Raw genomic sequence first — 18,177 nt, forward strand, 5'->3', positions numbered from 1 at the left:
GTAGCTGCTGGTGCGTGATGCAGTTGTTTTAGCAGCATCTGCGGGTATTTTAGGCAAGACGCACCTCAACGGGCATGCATGCATACATAGGGCTTCATTCTTAGTGTACACACATCTACTTGTTACCTTGTTTTACTTGCTGAAATGCAGTAAACCCTAAGCTATGGCAAACTCCCTGCCATCTAATATCATTTGTCACAAAAACTTCCAAATCCACTTATATTGACTACATTTCTGGGGGAAAAGTGGAGCAATTACTGATGACTGACAAGACAAATGGTCAATGTGATAAATTATTAGACACACTGAATGCTCCCCTGATGTATTTTAGTTTTTAGTTTTTTTAAAGATATGGCTTCCAATTATATTTTGGCTGATTTTGTTCTTGATCTTTGCTCTCCATTATAACGGCAAGCCATACCCAATTGACGGCCATGTTAGTGTGTTTGACTTTGTCTTTAAGTTTTGCTTGGATCTTTTTAACTTTCTTTATTAACCAATTTGTTTTCTTTTGCTCAGTATCAGGCCATTTATCTGGCCTTTAAATTAAATTACATTTTAATTTTCATGAGATTTCAGATTTGTCAGATAGCATTGGGTGGAGAATGACAGCAAAGACGGCTAAATCTCTGCAGGTGTATCATGGTTAAACCAGTTATTAAGCTGTGATTGGCGCTTGCCATTGATTTTTCCCCAGGCAGCGTCCACCTGGAATGGGTGGCCTCTTTGAAGTTTGCTGTCCGCCGCACACAGCACAGCAGGAAAGCAATCAGGCTCAAAGTTCTCTCCTCCTTCAGATATCAAGGCTGACAAATAACTCATCTTTTTTTAGTTCCAATCAATATGACGCAGACCTCTTCACTCTTGCACTGCAATATTTTCTCTCTCTAGCGCTGATTGGAATGAACTCCAGTGTTTCGAAGGTCCCCGTGCACTGATTGTGAGAACGCGAACCAATCCAGCTGAATGGCGTGAGGTCTTTTTCCAGGCAAGTCACATCAAAGCCTCGCTGCAGACGGGTGCAAAGGGTCAGTCTTCGAGAAGTACTTGAAAATGGCAGTGCTTCGCCGTGGGACTGGAGGACCCTAACCCAAGGGAGGCAGACATGATCCAGGGCTTTGCAAGATTACCACCTTTGATTTGGGGAGGTGAGGCCAGTTATAATTCTAATGCATATTTAAATGAGTACTTTGCATTTATCTGCATTCATCTGGAAACGCATTTTCATGAAAATAAGAATAGAATGAAATTGATATGAAAAGGTGTGTGGAGGGGAATTCATGAGATGCAAATGTGTGATGGGGATAAATGACAGGCCCATCTTTTCCTACTTAATATCCATGGGGTCGTGGCTAATTGTGCCTTTGTTGTGCAATTACCCAGAGTTTGCTTAGGGTTTAGCTAGTCGGGCTGTGGGGTGCAGCGAGCGCTTTGTTTAACTTCCTCCCCTCGTGGCCCCGCGTGTAACTTAGGCCTCTGGAGATCAGCTAATCCCCTGACTAAAGCATATTGGCCCTGTCACTCCCAGTTACCCTGTTTGCTATATGACTGTCGATGTGAAGAGATAGACATAGATGCCTCTTAAGGATTCCTCTTGCCCTTGAAGGGCCCTGGTCTTCCAGGCTTCAACTATGATAGCTGGCACTCCAGATGCTTTGAAGTTAGCTTTCAAGTTGAGTAAGCTAGGAGGCAATTGGAGGAAATGAAGAAACCGGCCGCCGGGTTTCCTGGGGAGCTAGCTTGTGAGGCGTGATTGGACACAGCGCCCCAGAGGGCGACAGCGGCCATTTTGCTCAGGGGGCTTGTTCCTCTGGCCCACACACTAAAAGTATAGGACGGAAGCACCAATTATGCCACTTTGGCATATGGGCAGTGGCGGGCGCCCAGCTCTAATGATAGACCGTGCCAACTGCTCATCGGTCCAGGGTCAGTGGCACATGTTGTTTGTTGCCAAAAAAGACCCCCAATTACTGCCACCTCCTTCCCCAATGGCAGTTGTGGGTCTATCTGTGGGAGGGGGGGGGACAAGGACTGGGTAGTGGGGGGGTACTGTACACCTGCAGCCTGGTTGGGTCCCTGGATCTGGCTGCTTGCCTGCCTTGGCCCTACTCTATCCAGCTGGGAGAGCGGGGATGGGGATGGATCCGGCTGTCTTTGCCCCAGCCCAGAGGTTCCCAGGGGGGCAAACTGCAGCAGCAGACCCCAGCAGGGCACACAAGCAGACCCGGCCACAGATGTTCCACCCCGGTTGCGTGTGGCGTCTCGTGGCACATCACTACCGTTCAGATGCCCGTCTGACGGCAGGTGCTGGCAGAGGTCCATCTTCTCGCTGTTCAGGAGAAGTCAGACGTTAACCACACCTCATCTCAGCTGACACTTATTCAGGGGAGTAGGCCTCAAACCCTGTCATTATGCTGACAGGCAAAGCAGCTGACGTGACAATGAGCTGCTGCTTGGGATGCGCACAGGCCATAGTTTTCTTTGGACGTTACATGGAGATACATCTGTCTGTGTAGTGCACTGCTACCCCTGCATTGCCTTTTCTTGAAGAACAAAAGGTAAAGCTATCCAAGACATCCTTGGCTAAGAGTGGAGAGATGGATATCCACTGGCACAAAGAGAGGAACAGTGAGCCTGATGCATGAACATGTTCTTAATTTTTTAGAAAGAAAATGTTCTTGAGAAAAATGTTCAAAAAAACACTGCGAGATTCATGAAACATGCATGGAGCGTGGAGTTTGTTCTAATTCAAGTTTAATGAATGTGAAATGGTCATAGCTGGAGCATTTAATGGCACGGCGCCTTCATTAAAGATGCAGTTTCAAAGATTTTAAGCATTGAGATATCCTTGGAATGTTAATGTCCCTGGGCGATCAATAAATGAAGCTCCACTGTGAAATCCTGACATGACAGAACTCTGCTTTCTCCCGCTACAGCGCTCTCAAAATGTAATATCCTAATTGGACACAAAAGAAAAATCAAAGAATTTTCATAAATGAGCTTCTCTGAACATTTTCTAATCAAATGTAAGCGAATGTATGATTAGTATGAGGCACAGTAAAAGTCTATGCAAAGTTCAACGGTAGTCAGTGGTGGTGGTAGCCTAAAGGATAGAGCAGCAGGAACATGAGTGAATAATATGTCTCTCCTTCATCAACAACTACTGGTGAGGTGCCCTTGAGCAAGGCAGCCAACCTTGAAACTGCACCACTGGAGCTGATCAGCAGCTAACAGAAGACTCTGATTGTACTGGGCAGCTCCAAGGTGTGAATATGCATAAATGTATGAATGCAAACCAAAGCAGTGCTGGGAAAGTGCATGCAAGCCCTGGACAAAGGAAGGTTTGAAAAAGTATGTAGGACTGCTTAGCTCTATCAGCAATGCAGACAAAACCCATCTCTATAAGCCACAGTGCTTCATTAAAATTGGTAAATGAAGTCGGACAAAAAAAAAAAAAAAAATCAGGCTATTCTTCAATAGTCTTGTCTGCCAGCTTTTCAACATGCAAGCTTTTGTCAATAGCCTGATTTGGGCTGTGTGCTTCTCATTTAATTGAGTCGGACTAATTGTCAGAGGCACTGTGGGAAAGGAGTGGGTAATGAGAGTTCGATTGTGATGATGTTCTCAAGCCAGGGAGGTAGATGAGAAAACATTGTAAACACTTGGCTTTCAATCTCCTATCCACATATACTGTGTATGTGATGTTCAGTTTCCCTGTGTTGAATGATGAACCGAACCCATTATTATGTTGTCAGTCCTCTAGTTGATGTTGTACAGCCAACATTGCAATGTCAACCACAAATTACAACTCCTGCATGAAGTCTAGTTAATGTTACCTAATTGCAATTTCAATGTGTGAAAAACATTTTTTCCAGTTTTTCTAGATCCTGTTTCTTATGAGATCTAGCTTGATATTGAATGAAAAATATTCACTTGCTTTTTCTGCTAGTTACCCCTTGATAATTAATATTTTTTGTCCCATACATATGATAAGTGGCAAGTTTTTGTACCATATCATAACGTCCTTTATCTCTATCAGAGGTGTACATGTGATCAAATAACAGAATATAGACACAAGCATTGATTCTAGGTTTCAAGCTCAGATGGAAATATTTCAAATTTTATTTCAAGTTTTCATTGGTCAAGACTTGTATGGGAATGATAAAAGGGTGTGAAACTCGTAACAAGTTTCATAGCACCAAAGACATCTATCCACCGAAATGTTGACATTAATGAGACTATCTGCAGCCATCTTTGCATTAACATCAGAATGAATGGCAAAACATTCAATGTGCCACCATCCATCTCCCCGTTTGATGGATTTGCATGTAATTTGGTTTGCATGCTTCAAATAGAGGTTCTGATGTCACTGACAAGACTGCGAGGGAATTGATTTGCACAGTCATGGAGTGGAAACTATTATGTTCCCAAAACACCAGACAAAGCACAGACCAACAAAGGACAAAAAAAGAGACCAACAATAGGCTGCAAACAACCAGCCTAAACAAAACAAAACGAGAAAATAAGTGCAGCGGCGGTACAAGCTGTTCTAAACTATGGCCAAACTGTTGCAAATTAATTTCTCAATAAACAAAACATTATTAAAGATTAAAAAGAACTGTCATTTTTTTCAAGAGCTTGATCTGCAGATGATGCATTGCTACTACTACAACTACTATTTCTACTACCACTACTGCTACTGTTGCTACTACTACTACTACTATTACTATTAGTACCACTACTTTTACTACTACTACTACTACTACTAGTACTGCTGCTATTTCTACAATTACTACTACTAGTACTGCTACCACTATCATCACTTTAAATACATTTTTGAGATGGCTATTCTTTGCAGTGAAGATGAAGAACAAAAGCAAGGGGAGAAAGAGTACCAGTCAAGTGTTTTCCTCACAGTTTGAACCCCTACTATAAGTGAAGTGTAATTAAAAAACACTTTTGATTGCCTCAGCATGTCAAGTGCACAACAATATGCATGTTCACATAGATAAACGAGCGCAAGCTGGTACAAACTTGAGACACCACTTGTGAGGAAACTTTGTCTCAAGAAGACGAAATGGCCATAAAGCCTGGACCGCAGTTCAAATGTACAGTGTTTACACGGCAGAAGTGACAATGTATTCACCAAGAACATGATGGCAGATTACATGGCCAAGGAGAGTCATTATTGAGAATTACGAGTGGCTGAGGAGAGAAACCAGGGAGCATGCAATCATTCCCTGCTAACTGCACATATCTTTGTAGTGGCACTTCACCACTGCCTCATTATGGCTAGTTTATGACAGAAATAAAAAAAGGCAATTTGATGTTGACGATAATTGCAACAACATTACCAGCATATGCAAGTTATGATTTGTTGATTTATAGTTTTTTTTTTTTGCCTGATATACTATTATCAGGTGACAGCAGTGTTATGAATATTCATCGTTTCCCTGCAGCAAAAAGGGCCACAGCGGTGTTACACCTCAGATATTTTCTTTGTTCACTTTGTGTAAGTCCATTATGGCTGTGTGTTATTTGCTGGCTCATTTTTAAGACTATATAGTTTCATTCCACAAACAAAAGTCTGTATTTTCCAACAGATATAGCGCTGGCAGCTTGCAGAAGTCAGTAGTGTCTGATTCAGTCCCTGGTACCCACTGTGCCACTGTGCCTAAAAACTGGAAACAAAGGGAAAAACATTGTATCCGTCCATATCTAGCTGTGTCTGGCCTGTTCTACACACACACACCCTTCCCACACCATCTAGCCTGATTCCAAATGGGGGGAGTGTGCTGCTGAATGTTTCTCTCTGTGGCTGTTAATCACCCTGCTAGAGACCTGGCTGTGCAGGCAGAAAGTCTGCTCTTGAGGAGATTGATTGAGGAATTACTGTGTGTGTGTTTTGTGAGTCAATGAAGAAGTACACTGCGCCTTAGTGCTGCAGTCACACCGTCTTTAACAGGAGAGAGGTTTGTCCATCTATAAGCACCGTATAGAGCATTTACACAGTGGAACTGACACCATGTGTGGCTTTCGCAATCTTCAAGCACTTCAAGCACTTCAAAGCCTATCCATGTGGAATGGCTGGAACGGGCAGACAAGATAACACACAGTCCGGCCTCTGAGTGGCTATCGATCTCGCACCCCTCGCACCTCCTTCCATACCGTTCCCATATTGTACGCCCATTAGCGCCTTATGTGTGGAAATAGCTGGCACAGACGCCCCCATGAATGGAAGACCCCCCGAAATGAGGGGGGACCGGATAGGGACCCCGGGAGTAAGGGGCGCGGGACGGGGGTCGTCACGGCAACTTTGTCGCCGGGATGGCCCCCATTGTCACGGTGACGGAGCGGGAGGACAGGGCCCTGATGGGGGACGGGCGCCGCTAATAGGAGTCACACTGAGGCTGTCAGCGGGGGCGTCCCAGCGCCACATGAGACTCATGCGGCCGCGGATGCACGTGCATGGCAATGATGATATGTGGACTATGCGTTATCGCAAGCATACTTGAGGAGTATTGAAGGCATGTGGGTAAATTTCCTTCACACGTGCACACACACACACACACACACACAGAGAGAGACATGCACACACTTCATCCATGAATCCTAAATATAAGCATGTGAAATGAACTTCCACCTTGACTTTGCACATTTCACATGCTATAAAATTAGTTCAAACTACATTTATTTGAGGTTTTTCAGTCAAAAATATATGCAAAGTAGTCTTTTCTAAGTGGAATTTCAAGAAATGTATGTGAATGTATTAAATTCCAATGACAGAAAAATCTAGTTTGCAAAAATATCAAGCATTTCCTCTATTTCCATGGCACCAACCAGAGGCCTACGACTTTTAACAGTCAGTCAAGCACCAGTTTTACTTAACTACAATTTTGCCAGACAGAGACAAATCTACTGATCTTTTCTGATGCAACCCCAGTTTGCATGGCTAGAAAAGGGAATATGGAGAACTAGACAAATTCCCCTCTCTTATCTAAGTTCTTTTCTTGAAGACTTCACCATGCGATGCGTTTCGAGAAAGTGTGACAGTAGGAAAACAAGCGGCTTCAGGCAGGAGCCATCAGATATTGCCAACTGAGTTGAACGATCTACTTTTGACACAAGCAAACAGCAGGAGTGCAGCCTGGTCCATGTTTGTTTGTCTAACACATATGAGTGCGCCTTCATGTATACGGGACCGCCTTTGTGTGCATGTGTAGTGTATGGTTAAGACAGTGACAGTAAGTATATTCTCCCCCTCTTCCCCGCCGCCCCAACTCAGAGCCTCCTGGGATGATTATTAATCTAATAATTAAACATTTATTGCCAACAGCACCTGCTCTCTCTCTCCTCTGGACCCCCCGGGACCCCATCACACACACAGAGAGAGAGAGAAAGAGAGAGAGAGAGAGGAGGAGAGGAGGAGAGGGAGGGAGGGACACAGGAGGAGCCAGAGGGAGGGGTTGGAAAGAGGAGAGCAGCAAATCCGAAGGGGTCATCATCACATTGCTGGATTCTTTCACACCGGCGAGAGGGTGTTTTTTTGTGTGGTGGCAGACGGCGTGTGAAGTTATGTGATCCCAGAACAAAAGAAACAGGGAGGAAGGAACAATCCGATGCTGGGAAGGAACCGGAGGGAACGACAGACAGGGGCCCCCCCAGCCCAGTGTGACATCCACAACCAATGAATCAATTAAGCCTGCTTTCTTTTGACTTTTTCAGCAAGATTTCCTGCAAGTTTTACCTGCCCAAGCCTCGGGGTTTACATCATTTTCCCTCGTTTTCAAAAACTCTCCACATGTTTTGACATGTGTTTGAATCCAACTTGGGACCAAGAGGACGTCTATTAAAACACACTGCTCACTTAACACAGCCACCAAGTGAGGAGGCAAGGGAGATAGAGTCAGCGGTGAACAGACTCCCACTTTTAAAAGGACAGAGAGCAAGAGAGAGAGAGAAAGAGAGAGACAGAGACACATAGAGGGAGTGCAGGTCCCTCTGTGCGGCAAGATGCTGCGCTATCTGATCAAGACCCTGCTGCAGATGAACCTGTTCACCGACACCATCCGCAACCCGTCCAACGGCACCGATCTGTTCTTCAACGTCTCGCTGCCCTCCTTCAACAGCTCCCTGCTCGACTGGGGCAACTTCACCGGCTTCAACGGTAAGCGGACGGGATCGCTTCGGCATCCTCTTTGCATCCTCTTCCCCCCTTCCCTTCCCTCCACTCCTTCGGCTTTGCTTTCCGTCCAAATGTCTTTCTTTGATGGACCGATGCAAGAGGACACATGCCTTTTCTTGAAAAAAACACTGAAACACTTAACAGGCGGGAGTCTTTTGTGATGGTAATGCGGGACTGAGCCGGGGAGAGGGAGTTGAAAGGGAAAGTGGAAGGAGTTGTCAGGAGAGTAAATCTCTGGTGACGTGACTTGTGATGAATGGATGTTTGAAATCAGATGGGATGGTTTACGACGGCTAGGTGTTTTGTTCTAAATTGTAAGATCCGATCTCAGTCAGACCGGATAAAAGCATGTGTGGTGAAAGTCCAAGAACTCATCAGGAGAGCTACGAATTGTACGGTATAACTGGTGAAAACTCTTTAATAGATGATGCTCCAGTATTTTAAGAAAGACCAAAGTCTCTTGAATTGCCAGTTAAGAGAGCTGAATTGATCTTTGAAGTAGAAATGAATTCAGTGAAAAACTTTTAAATGGGCAGCAGGGTGACCTCTTGGTTCAAGAGACTTCTTCATCAGCCCATTGTGTCCATCAACAGAGTGTCCTTGAGCAAGACACTGAACCCCTACCTGCTTATGTATTGTAAGTCCCTCTGGGTAGGAGTGTCAGCTAAATGCCCCCCCCAAAAAAAGCAGGAAATGTAAGTGGTTGATCCCAGCACATTTGGATCAAAAGGCTGTCAGAATGTTTCGTGGGTTGAGAGTGAAACGTGACAGAGAGACAATAACTCGGTCTACGCTGCAGAAGCTTGAGCCGCTGGCAGTGTGCTCGCTCTGTTAAATGAAGCTGTCTGCTGTCAGACGGGACGGACCGGCGCTGTCACATCTCCTTAACTTCTGCCACTGGGCTTTTCTCTCCTTCTCCCCGTCAACCGCATCGCTCAATCTCTGCCTTTGAGGAGTCGCCTCTGCTGGCTCAAGGTGTATTTGAGAGAATCTGTGTGTTCCCGGTGTTTGGGATGTGGAAGGAATTTAGATTTTTAGTGCCTGTGTCTGCGCAGGCTTATTAACATGGTGTAATGGGATGTCCCTGCTGTGCTGCGTGGTAATGGCAGGGGTATAGAGTGAATGTATATAAACAAGTGTGTGTGTGTGTGTGTGTATGCATGTGTATAGGGTGGAGTTAAGTCAAGGGATCACCTTGATGTCTTCTCTAATGAGCACCCTAGCTTTCTCTGCATGTCAGTGCATACCAATGAAAGCCGTTGTTCGGCCATGTGCACGCACACACACACACGCACACACACACACGCACACACACACACACACCATGGGCAGGTGTATGTAATATATTCAGTATATACATGCTGGGTGGTTTGGAATTGTCACATATTCTGAAGGCTACTAGGGAGAAATGGGAACGCTGCTGGAAACTGATGCTTCTTGTCCTAGCATTGTTTTTCATCAGTGTTTCTTTCTTTCTTTCTTTCTTTCTTTCTTTCTTTCTTTCTTTCTTCCTTCCTTCCTTCCTCCCTCCTTTCTTTCCTTCCTTCCTTCCTTCCACATTTCTGACAGTCTGACTAATAGCGGTTTTTCAATTCCAAGCCGGTTTCTAAAATATCCAGCTGCTTCCCAGCTTGTCTCCATAGATTGATGGTTAAGAGTCAGCAAGAGGGCTACTGTGTACACTCTGTGTGTGTGCGTGGGTGTATGTGTGTGTCTGTGTGTGTGTGTGTGTACATAGGTAGGTAATTGGTGTGTATTGTTGCAGAGAGGAGTAGGGTTTTGCCTTTTGATGGGTGGGCACGGGCGTGAGGGGCAAATTTGCTTTCAATAAGCGGCTTATCACAGTAGTTGCTGGCTGTATCAATACTGCTGAGTTCATAGCTTCTCTTTCATTCCCTTCACTCTCTCTCAATTTCTCTCCTCTTTTCATCCCCCTCTCATCCCCAAGCCCTAATGGAGTGTAGATTGAGCGCGCTGTTCTCTCCCAAAATCCATAGGAGCCCGATGAGAAAGGGAGCAGCGGAGGCGAGTAGGAACAATGAATCTATTGAGAAGAATCTATCTTGGTGTTATCTTGTCCGCTCCGATACAAACTGATAGACCGGCTGATAGACAGACATGCCTCTCGGTCACTCCACTTCATATTCCCTGGGATCCATCTTTCCCTAGAGCTTCCCGGCACTGAATCGCCTCCCCACCGTCAGTGGGGCTCAATACATTCAGGGAGTCTATAAAGGAGGGGGGGGGGGGGGATTTTAGCTCATATATTACAATAGCTGTACTAATCAATGATCAATGAGATGAGACAAAGTATAGCGCTGAGATTCCTTAAACCACTTTTCCCGTTGTAAAGCGGTCTGGGGGATATGGATCGAGACTCGTGGAGACACTGAAAGGCAAAAGCTGCTATCTAAATTTCCACACGGACAATCAATATCGCTGTTTCTTGAAAAACAAAGAAAAGGTCCGTCACGTTACTTATAAACCTTAAAGAGTAAGCGGAGTCTCTTTCGCAAAGGGCTCCTTTGTTATCGTTGTCTCGATTTGAATCGATCCCCCCAATCCCTCAGATCGCCGCTTGGCGTCTTTTTCCATGATTGAGACGTATTTCGCTAGCCATTATGTGCTGATTCATCAGTCGGAGGGTGGGGGGTGGGGGGGGGGATGGGAGGGGGGTTGCAAACCGTGCGTATCCAGGCGAGAAGCTCAATAGCAGGGCCAGTGGGCGGACAGCTTGCGTGGGCCGACCCGGTGCTCAGAGGGAGGCTCAATGCGAAAAATCAATGCGGCCCGATAACCAATCTGGGAAATAATGGCCAATTCACTCAAAACACAGCGCTGTGGTGGACTACCGGGGACTGGCAAGTTTATCCATTAGTTCTGTCAATAGTTCCCTCTCTCTCTTCCTTTATCTCTCTCTCTCTGTTTTCTCCGTTGACACCGTTGTCGGAATAAGTCCAGCTTCTTTAGGGATTTCTGATGAAAGCAGATAAAAGAAACACCTTCCTGCAGAGATTTAATGAAGATTCCTTCCCATTTAAACTGCAGCTGTGAGACTGAAAATAATTTTGAATATGGCGAAAAAAGTGACAGCCCTAATAGACCTTACCTTCCCACCCACGCTTCTTAACCTCAAAAACTCATTTGTGCTTTGGATCCAGCTCCTGACTATGAAAATACATTCATAATCCATAACAGACTGCAGAAGCTGTGCTGGGGTCAATAGGCGTTAAGACAGACGCTCTTCAGGGAACAGGTGCATTTGCCAGAAACAAAGCTTTGGAGAAGATGTTTGGCTTGTGAATCAATATCAAAAATATTCATAAAAGAGCATGGGACTCATGCCAGAAATTTGAATAAAGATGTAAAAGCCTTCATTAGACTGACTAAATTCAATAAATGTTCAAGTCAAGTACTTCATTATTATCCTTTGGAAGGAAATTCAGGTGCGAGCAGCTTCCACATTAAAATTCAGTCTTAAAACACAGAAATTACACAAAGAGAGAAAAACAAAGAGTAAAAATACTAAAAACCCTTAAGATCATGAACCAAAGAGCATATTGACAGGTCTTCATTAGGCATTGCTCAATTTATTTTATTATTTTATGATTGCATCCCTCGCTAGCTCCATTATTTAGCCATGTATTGGAGTGTGTGCATGTAAAAAAGGAGTGAATCTGTGATTAAACTCTAGCCGTCTTAGCCATGTGTCCAAGTTGGGAGTTGGTATGTGTGTGTGTGTGTGTGTGTGTGTGTATACATGCATGTATGTATGTATGCATGTAGGCCAGTGGGGATTGCGATGGCTGCTGCTGGTGTAATTGTATGTGTGTGTACGGATCCTAATCTCTGTGTGCTAATGTGTCTATTTGTCCCTTCATCGGGGGTCAAGTAGGCTCCCCTTTGCTCTTTTCACCAATAAATCTGGCAGGGAGTCATTAATGCAGTGTGTGTGTGCATTTCCACACTAATTATCTCCAAACATTTCAATATGCAAATCCGGTAAAAGTGTAATCCCCCCTCGATACCCACGGCAGATTTGATTTGTGCAAAAGCGAACCTGCCTGCAGAATCTTTGTCATTGCAAATCAGCGTTTCGTACAATCAAGCCCGTTCGTTTTGCAAACTGCTGGAGACACGGCGAATTAAAAAGAAAAGCCACTTGGAACTACAGAGGGAAGGCAATCAGCGTGGCGCGCTGATGCCCACTAGGAGCTTTGAGAGGAGGGCCCGTCCTTCCTGTGCCGGCGCACCCTGTGGTGTCTGGTAAGGGTGCTGGCTGTGAGGTTCTAACAACACTGTCAATCTGGAGGGTGTGTGAATCCAGCCAGCACCTGCAGAGGGCTCTGGACCTACTACAGGTAGAGGTAAAGAAGGAGGAGAAGAGGGAGAGGAAGTGAAGGTGAAGAGAGAGAAAGAGATACAAAGACTTTAACCACAGTCTGCGCTGCTTCCCCCCGCTAGCGCACGCTTTATTCCTCATTTATTCACCGGGAATCACTGGCTGGTTGGGATGCATTATTAATAGACTTCTAGGGAGCGTTTGGGAAGCCAAACATCTTTATTCATAGCGCGGGCCAAAGCACTGGGAACCACCAGTTGTCTCCCTTCAGTCTCGCCTCGGCTTGACTCCGCCACCGCCAAAAGCCACCCATTAGCCAACCGAGGCTGTGGGTTTTCTCCGTAACACACATCACATTTAAGACACGGTACACAAATGCACGGAAATACACGCTGATTCAATGTCACCAGGCACACACACACACACCACCAGTACACGCACACACACACACAGCTTCACCTCTCCTCCCCGTACGTCCTGTCAAAAGCTACCTCCAGCTCCAGCGTGACGCCTGGATCATTAAATGTGACCTTTTTCAGTCTGCTGGCGGCGGCACTCGCGGTGTGGCCGCGGCTGGGACTTTGTAGTGTAGCTAGAAAGAGAATGCGTGATGACCGGGGAGGACCCAGTGGCGTCTGGCCAGACAAAACTATGGCGGAAGCGCAGGAGGTGGAGGCATTTGATTCCCCCCCCCCACGCCGGTGGCATTCAGCCAAGAGAGACCTATTATTCTGGCAGAGGAGGGTCAGGACTTTTCACCCACACGCCTGCCAATTGTCCCGTGAAGCTCATGGGGCTCGTTTTTGTGACACCCTCCCCCTCAATATGACTGTATATTTGCATTGTAGATTATCAGATGCATTATGAATCAATGGCCTGGATCAGTGAGCAGTCTATGGCAGTGATCGATTCTTGCAGAGACAGCCCTCCACTCAATGTACAGGCTTTCTGGGAGCTTATCCATTCAGCTAAAGCTTGTTTCATGCACAGCCAGTGTCGACTGGGCTGAAACAAAGGAGAACAAAAAGTTGTTTTGTTGATGTTGACAGTGAAAAGTAGAGGTGGAAAATGAAGAGGAAATGAATTAACAGCCTCTCTATCCTGCGTGATGTGAATGAAAACAGCCCGATAGCACAACTCTGGTGTAAACTATGAGCATGACATGGTCCAGAATATTCAAACAGGTCATTGGTCGACTGCCAAATCTGAAGTTTAATTACATTTACTACTTCTTCTTTCTCATGCGGTGAAATGCAGTTTCTTTCAGGTGGTAGGTAAATATTTTGTATTATTTGTGTATAAGAGAGAGTAGCAGCAATGCCCTTGTAAAGCCAATATGGCCATAAAACATTTTTTGCATTCAATGTTATTTACGTTTTCTTTGGGTTTGTTTGTCACAAATACGATCACAGTTAAGAGGGGTGGAGTTTCTCTACTGAAGTCTGCAGTCAGACCTGTTGCTCTTCACAGCAGGAGCACCAATAGAATCAATAATGTAGACACTCTTTCTACCTAGAAATAACATTTGTTTGATTCTACTTCATCAAGATGGTGTAAACTCTTCTTCTCCAAATAAAAAGGTGGGTGAAGGGAGTTTAGGTGGGTTTACCCTCCACTACAAGTGATGTCATGCTGTCTCTTTCAGGAATCTTTTCTTCCGTCTGTCAGTCTCTCCTGCCTCTTTCATCCCCTATGCTACACCTCCATCTCATTTTATTCCCATCTCTCTCCATTATTCATCCCCATATCCTTCATCCTGCCTCTGTCTCTCACTTTCTCGCACTCCCCCCCCCGCTTTCTGCCTCGATTCAATTTCAATTCAATTTGCCTCGCTTTATTGGCATGAATGTTACATAAACAATATTGCCACGTTGTGTGAATACATTTGGGAGTTCATCTCCAAAAGAAAACAAACAAAAAAACAACGAAGACCCTCTGAGTTTGTATGTGTGGATGTATTTGTATATGACAGCACCTTGTTAATGAAGGATCTGGGGTCGCTGCATATTCTTCTGCTTCTTCTCCTCCCTCTCTATTCTTCTCGATCCATCCTGTCCTCCTTCACCTTATCCCTCCATCTGTCCCGCCCATCTTTCCCATTAACAAACCTCCTCAGTCTCTTCCAGAGGGGTATGAATAACATCCAGGGGGTGGGGTGGGGGGGTGGGGGGGGGTTCTGCGGCTCTACAAGGGCTCAGCAGTCCAGCTAGGCGACCAATTACTGTCAGATCATCTCCACGTATTTCAGCCGCTATCGACTTGAGCCTCCTCATCGCGGTTTCCATCAACCGCCGGGCCTGCTGAATCCCTGATAAGCTCGTCCCCACTATTTCACTTTAAAGCCCCAATCTGTAGCTATAGTGTGGTGCGCTCTGTTCAAACACTGCCATCGCTCCACTGCCTCGGATTGATTGACTGACAAATGTGGCAGTCAAATCATACGTGTCACACGTGTTCCGAGGCTGTGAAAGTTAAGTAAGTTATGAGGAGTTATGAAAGTTGCCAAAAAGCTTATTTTTTCCACTTGTCCGTCCATCTTTTTAAGAATCTATGTGATTTTGTCAAAAGATTACATATGCAAATGAATTGTGGATATGGACACTGTAAAAATATTCATCTTAATGAGTAATTTAGTCTAGTATTGAGTCATAAATATTGTTTTCCTTCTAACAAGTGGAAAAAATCTGCCAATGCGATGAGATAATTCCATTTTCCAAGTTTCCAATGTAGTTTCACCTCATGCTAAAAAGTGACAATAACTTGTAATGAGGCAGATCACTCCACTAGTATCAAGAAAATATCAGTTGGTGCAAGAAAAATATTGAAACAAGTCGATTTGCAATGGAAACAAATGAGATTACCGCACCCTTCCGGGAGATTGTTTCATTTGTTTTAAGCAAAATAAGATTTTAAGACACAAATGACTCGCTCCGACGGATATATTCCCGCCGTGCGTTCCACGCTCAGCCCCCTGCGTCTGAGATGATATGCAGAATTATGTACATAACCAAATGGGAATGGAAATTAGGCAGCATCTGCGGCGATGATGAACACTGAAGGGGAAGGAGGGGAGAGAGAAGGGCAAGAGATGCCACTTTGTACGCAGGGGAGAGTTCTGCATATGCTAATGGCGGCTTGGACAACTTCCTCGATCGCGGCGAGGATTTCTCGAGGCGGCGGAGCGGAGGCAGATTGGATAGCGATGAAGATGGTTAGATTTACTCGCGAGGTGCGTTTGGGGCGGGCGGGGGCGGGGATTAGTATGTATTTGCGAAAAGCTTGGATCAGGGGGGAGAAAATAACTCCTCGGAATTATAATTGTCTACGTGGCTCGTTCAGTATCCAACCTGTGTTTGTGGGAGGGAGAGTTGTAATAAGCCACGGAGTTTGCGAGAATGATAATGCAGTTTTGTTACTGGGGTGTGAAGTTGACAAGAGTTGCTGGAGGGAATGAGAATTATGCCCTTTTACACTTCAGAGATGGTTAAATTATGTTTGAGATGAGATAGAGGCAGACTGTGTGTGTGTGTGTGTATGTGTGTGTGTGTGTCTGTCTAACTCTCCCAATCTTTGTCTCACTTTGCAGTTGCACTTTATAATCATTTTAATGTTAGCAAATGAACTGCGGTTTGTCAGCATTTTTTTTTCACTCTCTCCTCACACAATGGGGTTCAACCACGTTCCCAAAGGTTCTTTGCGTAGAACTTTTAAACATTAATCATATATATTATTGGCATATTAATTCTGATACCTTGGTATTACTGTAAACAAATGAGACCACGGTGGAGACAATTGGTAGCCTCTATTTCACTCCAGTGGTATTGATAGCGCTGGCGTTTCTCAAAATTAAGACCACATTTCCCAAAAACTTGTTGCTTCCTCTCGGTCAAAGGTTTTCTCTTTGTCCTTACTGAAGAGGATAAACATGTTGGAAGTGATTTTTCCATCGGCTTTTCCCTCCTTCCATGATCCATCCATCCATTGCAAGTAACTCTGAAAGTGTTAGATCCATTTGCGCTGGAAGAACAGCGCCCTCTACCTGTTTTGTGCCGTAAAGCAATCTCCCTTTGTGCCATCGAGCAATTTCCTGCCAATGTAAAATGCAGTGTAGAGGCCTGTAGAAGCTGACAAAAAGTGATTATACTATCTGAAAATGAATGTGGTAATGATTTTTTGATTTTAAAATGCTACACATGGCACCTTTAAATCACACATCACTTGCCTGCAAAGTGCAAACAACGATTGAGCTTTTTCTTCAATCAATGCATCCACACATTATCCACAATTACTATTCCAAACAACTCCTGGTTCAGTATATTAAGGAGGCTGGCTGCACCATTCATCTGGGAGCCCACATACAAGGCGCAGGTCAATGAAAATGAGGGTTAAGTGTGCTGATGACTCAGGGGTCAGCAGGAGAGGTCGTGACCCTTAACCCCCCCTCAAAACCCCCTAACCCGCACAACATCTTAACTGAGGTAGCTGCCTCGGTCTATTGAGTCAGTCCACACACACACACAGCAGTGTGATGACACAATCCTTTTGTTCATGGCATCTGCCTCCCGCCATTGTTATTCCAATTAGTGCTATTAGTAATAAATGGGTGTCACCCAGTGTCATCCACACCTCAGAACAGTACAGAGTAAAAGTAGAAATACCCTGTTGGAAAAGGATTCTAGCTAAATTACAGCGCCTTCCATTCAAAAGTATTGACTGGTTTCATATGTAATATAAGTATCAAAAGTAAAAGATTGCTTGCTCAAAGTCAGAAGTTGCATCATTATGTAGACTAATAACAAATTGTGTATGCATAGGCTTTTTCAGTATCTGCATATGTTTGACAAAACATACTGAAGGATGTCTGCTTTGAAATGTAGTGGAGAGAAAGTATTCAGTTCCCTACAGTTGAAATTCTCAAGTTAAGCACAGCAGGGATGCAGTGGAGGGGAAACTCAGTGGTAAACAGTTTACCCACTTTTTTAGGCTGATATAAATCTTTATGAACTCAATTCATAGTATCATAGTAAGTAGTATCAAACTGATGTAAATTATATGAAGATGGGTCCTTTAAGGGACCAAAGCATAAATCAATGCCTTTGTGAAAATATAATTGATTATATTGGTGGTTGTACAAGTGGTTGTATTGTTGGTTGGCTACAAGTAATTGAGAACACACACACACACACACACACACACACACACACACACACACACACACACACACACATATGCACATGCATGGCGATACTTGAACATGTCAATGTCAATATACAAATGCACACAGGCAATATCACATATGCCATCATTGTAAGCATGACAAATCTCTCTCTCTGTTTCTCACTCAACACACACACACACAAACACGCACGCACACACACACACACACAGACTGAAATACATATAGCTGTCGCCACAATCCATTTCCATTTCACATCGCAATCCCAGTGCCAATTATATTCTGAAAGAAACATGCAATGACAACCCTGCAGTGTCAACACAATTGGTCATGCATGCCTATGAATACTAACACATACAAAAACATTGGGAACAGCACAGATCATGGTGGCTTTGTGTCATGCAATCTACCATAAAGCAATGTGTGCACCTTCTGTTCCTTGTAATGTTTTCTGCATATCTGTTGTGGGTAAAC

At 44.6% G+C, this 18,177-nt stretch overlaps 1 protein-coding gene across 1 annotated transcript in view; it reads left to right on the top strand.

Annotated features, from left to right (window-relative positions):
• Window positions 1–8,013: 8,013 nt before the first annotated feature.
• Window positions 8,014–18,177, top strand: part of robo3 (roundabout, axon guidance receptor, homolog 3 (Drosophila)) — a 151,320-nt gene continuing 141,156 nt past the window's right edge. The window contains exon 1 of the mRNA XM_071924522.2: window positions 8,014–8,167. Within this exon, the coding sequence (XP_071780623.2) occupies window positions 8,014–8,167 (154 nt within the window). The remainder of the gene's footprint in view (window positions 8,168–18,177) is intronic.

Source organism: Centroberyx gerrardi, chromosome 11, assembly GCF_048128805.1.
Source record: "Centroberyx gerrardi isolate f3 chromosome 11, fCenGer3.hap1.cur.20231027, whole genome shotgun sequence".
In the NCBI taxonomy this organism is placed as follows: domain Eukaryota; kingdom Metazoa; phylum Chordata; class Actinopteri; order Beryciformes; family Berycidae; genus Centroberyx; species Centroberyx gerrardi.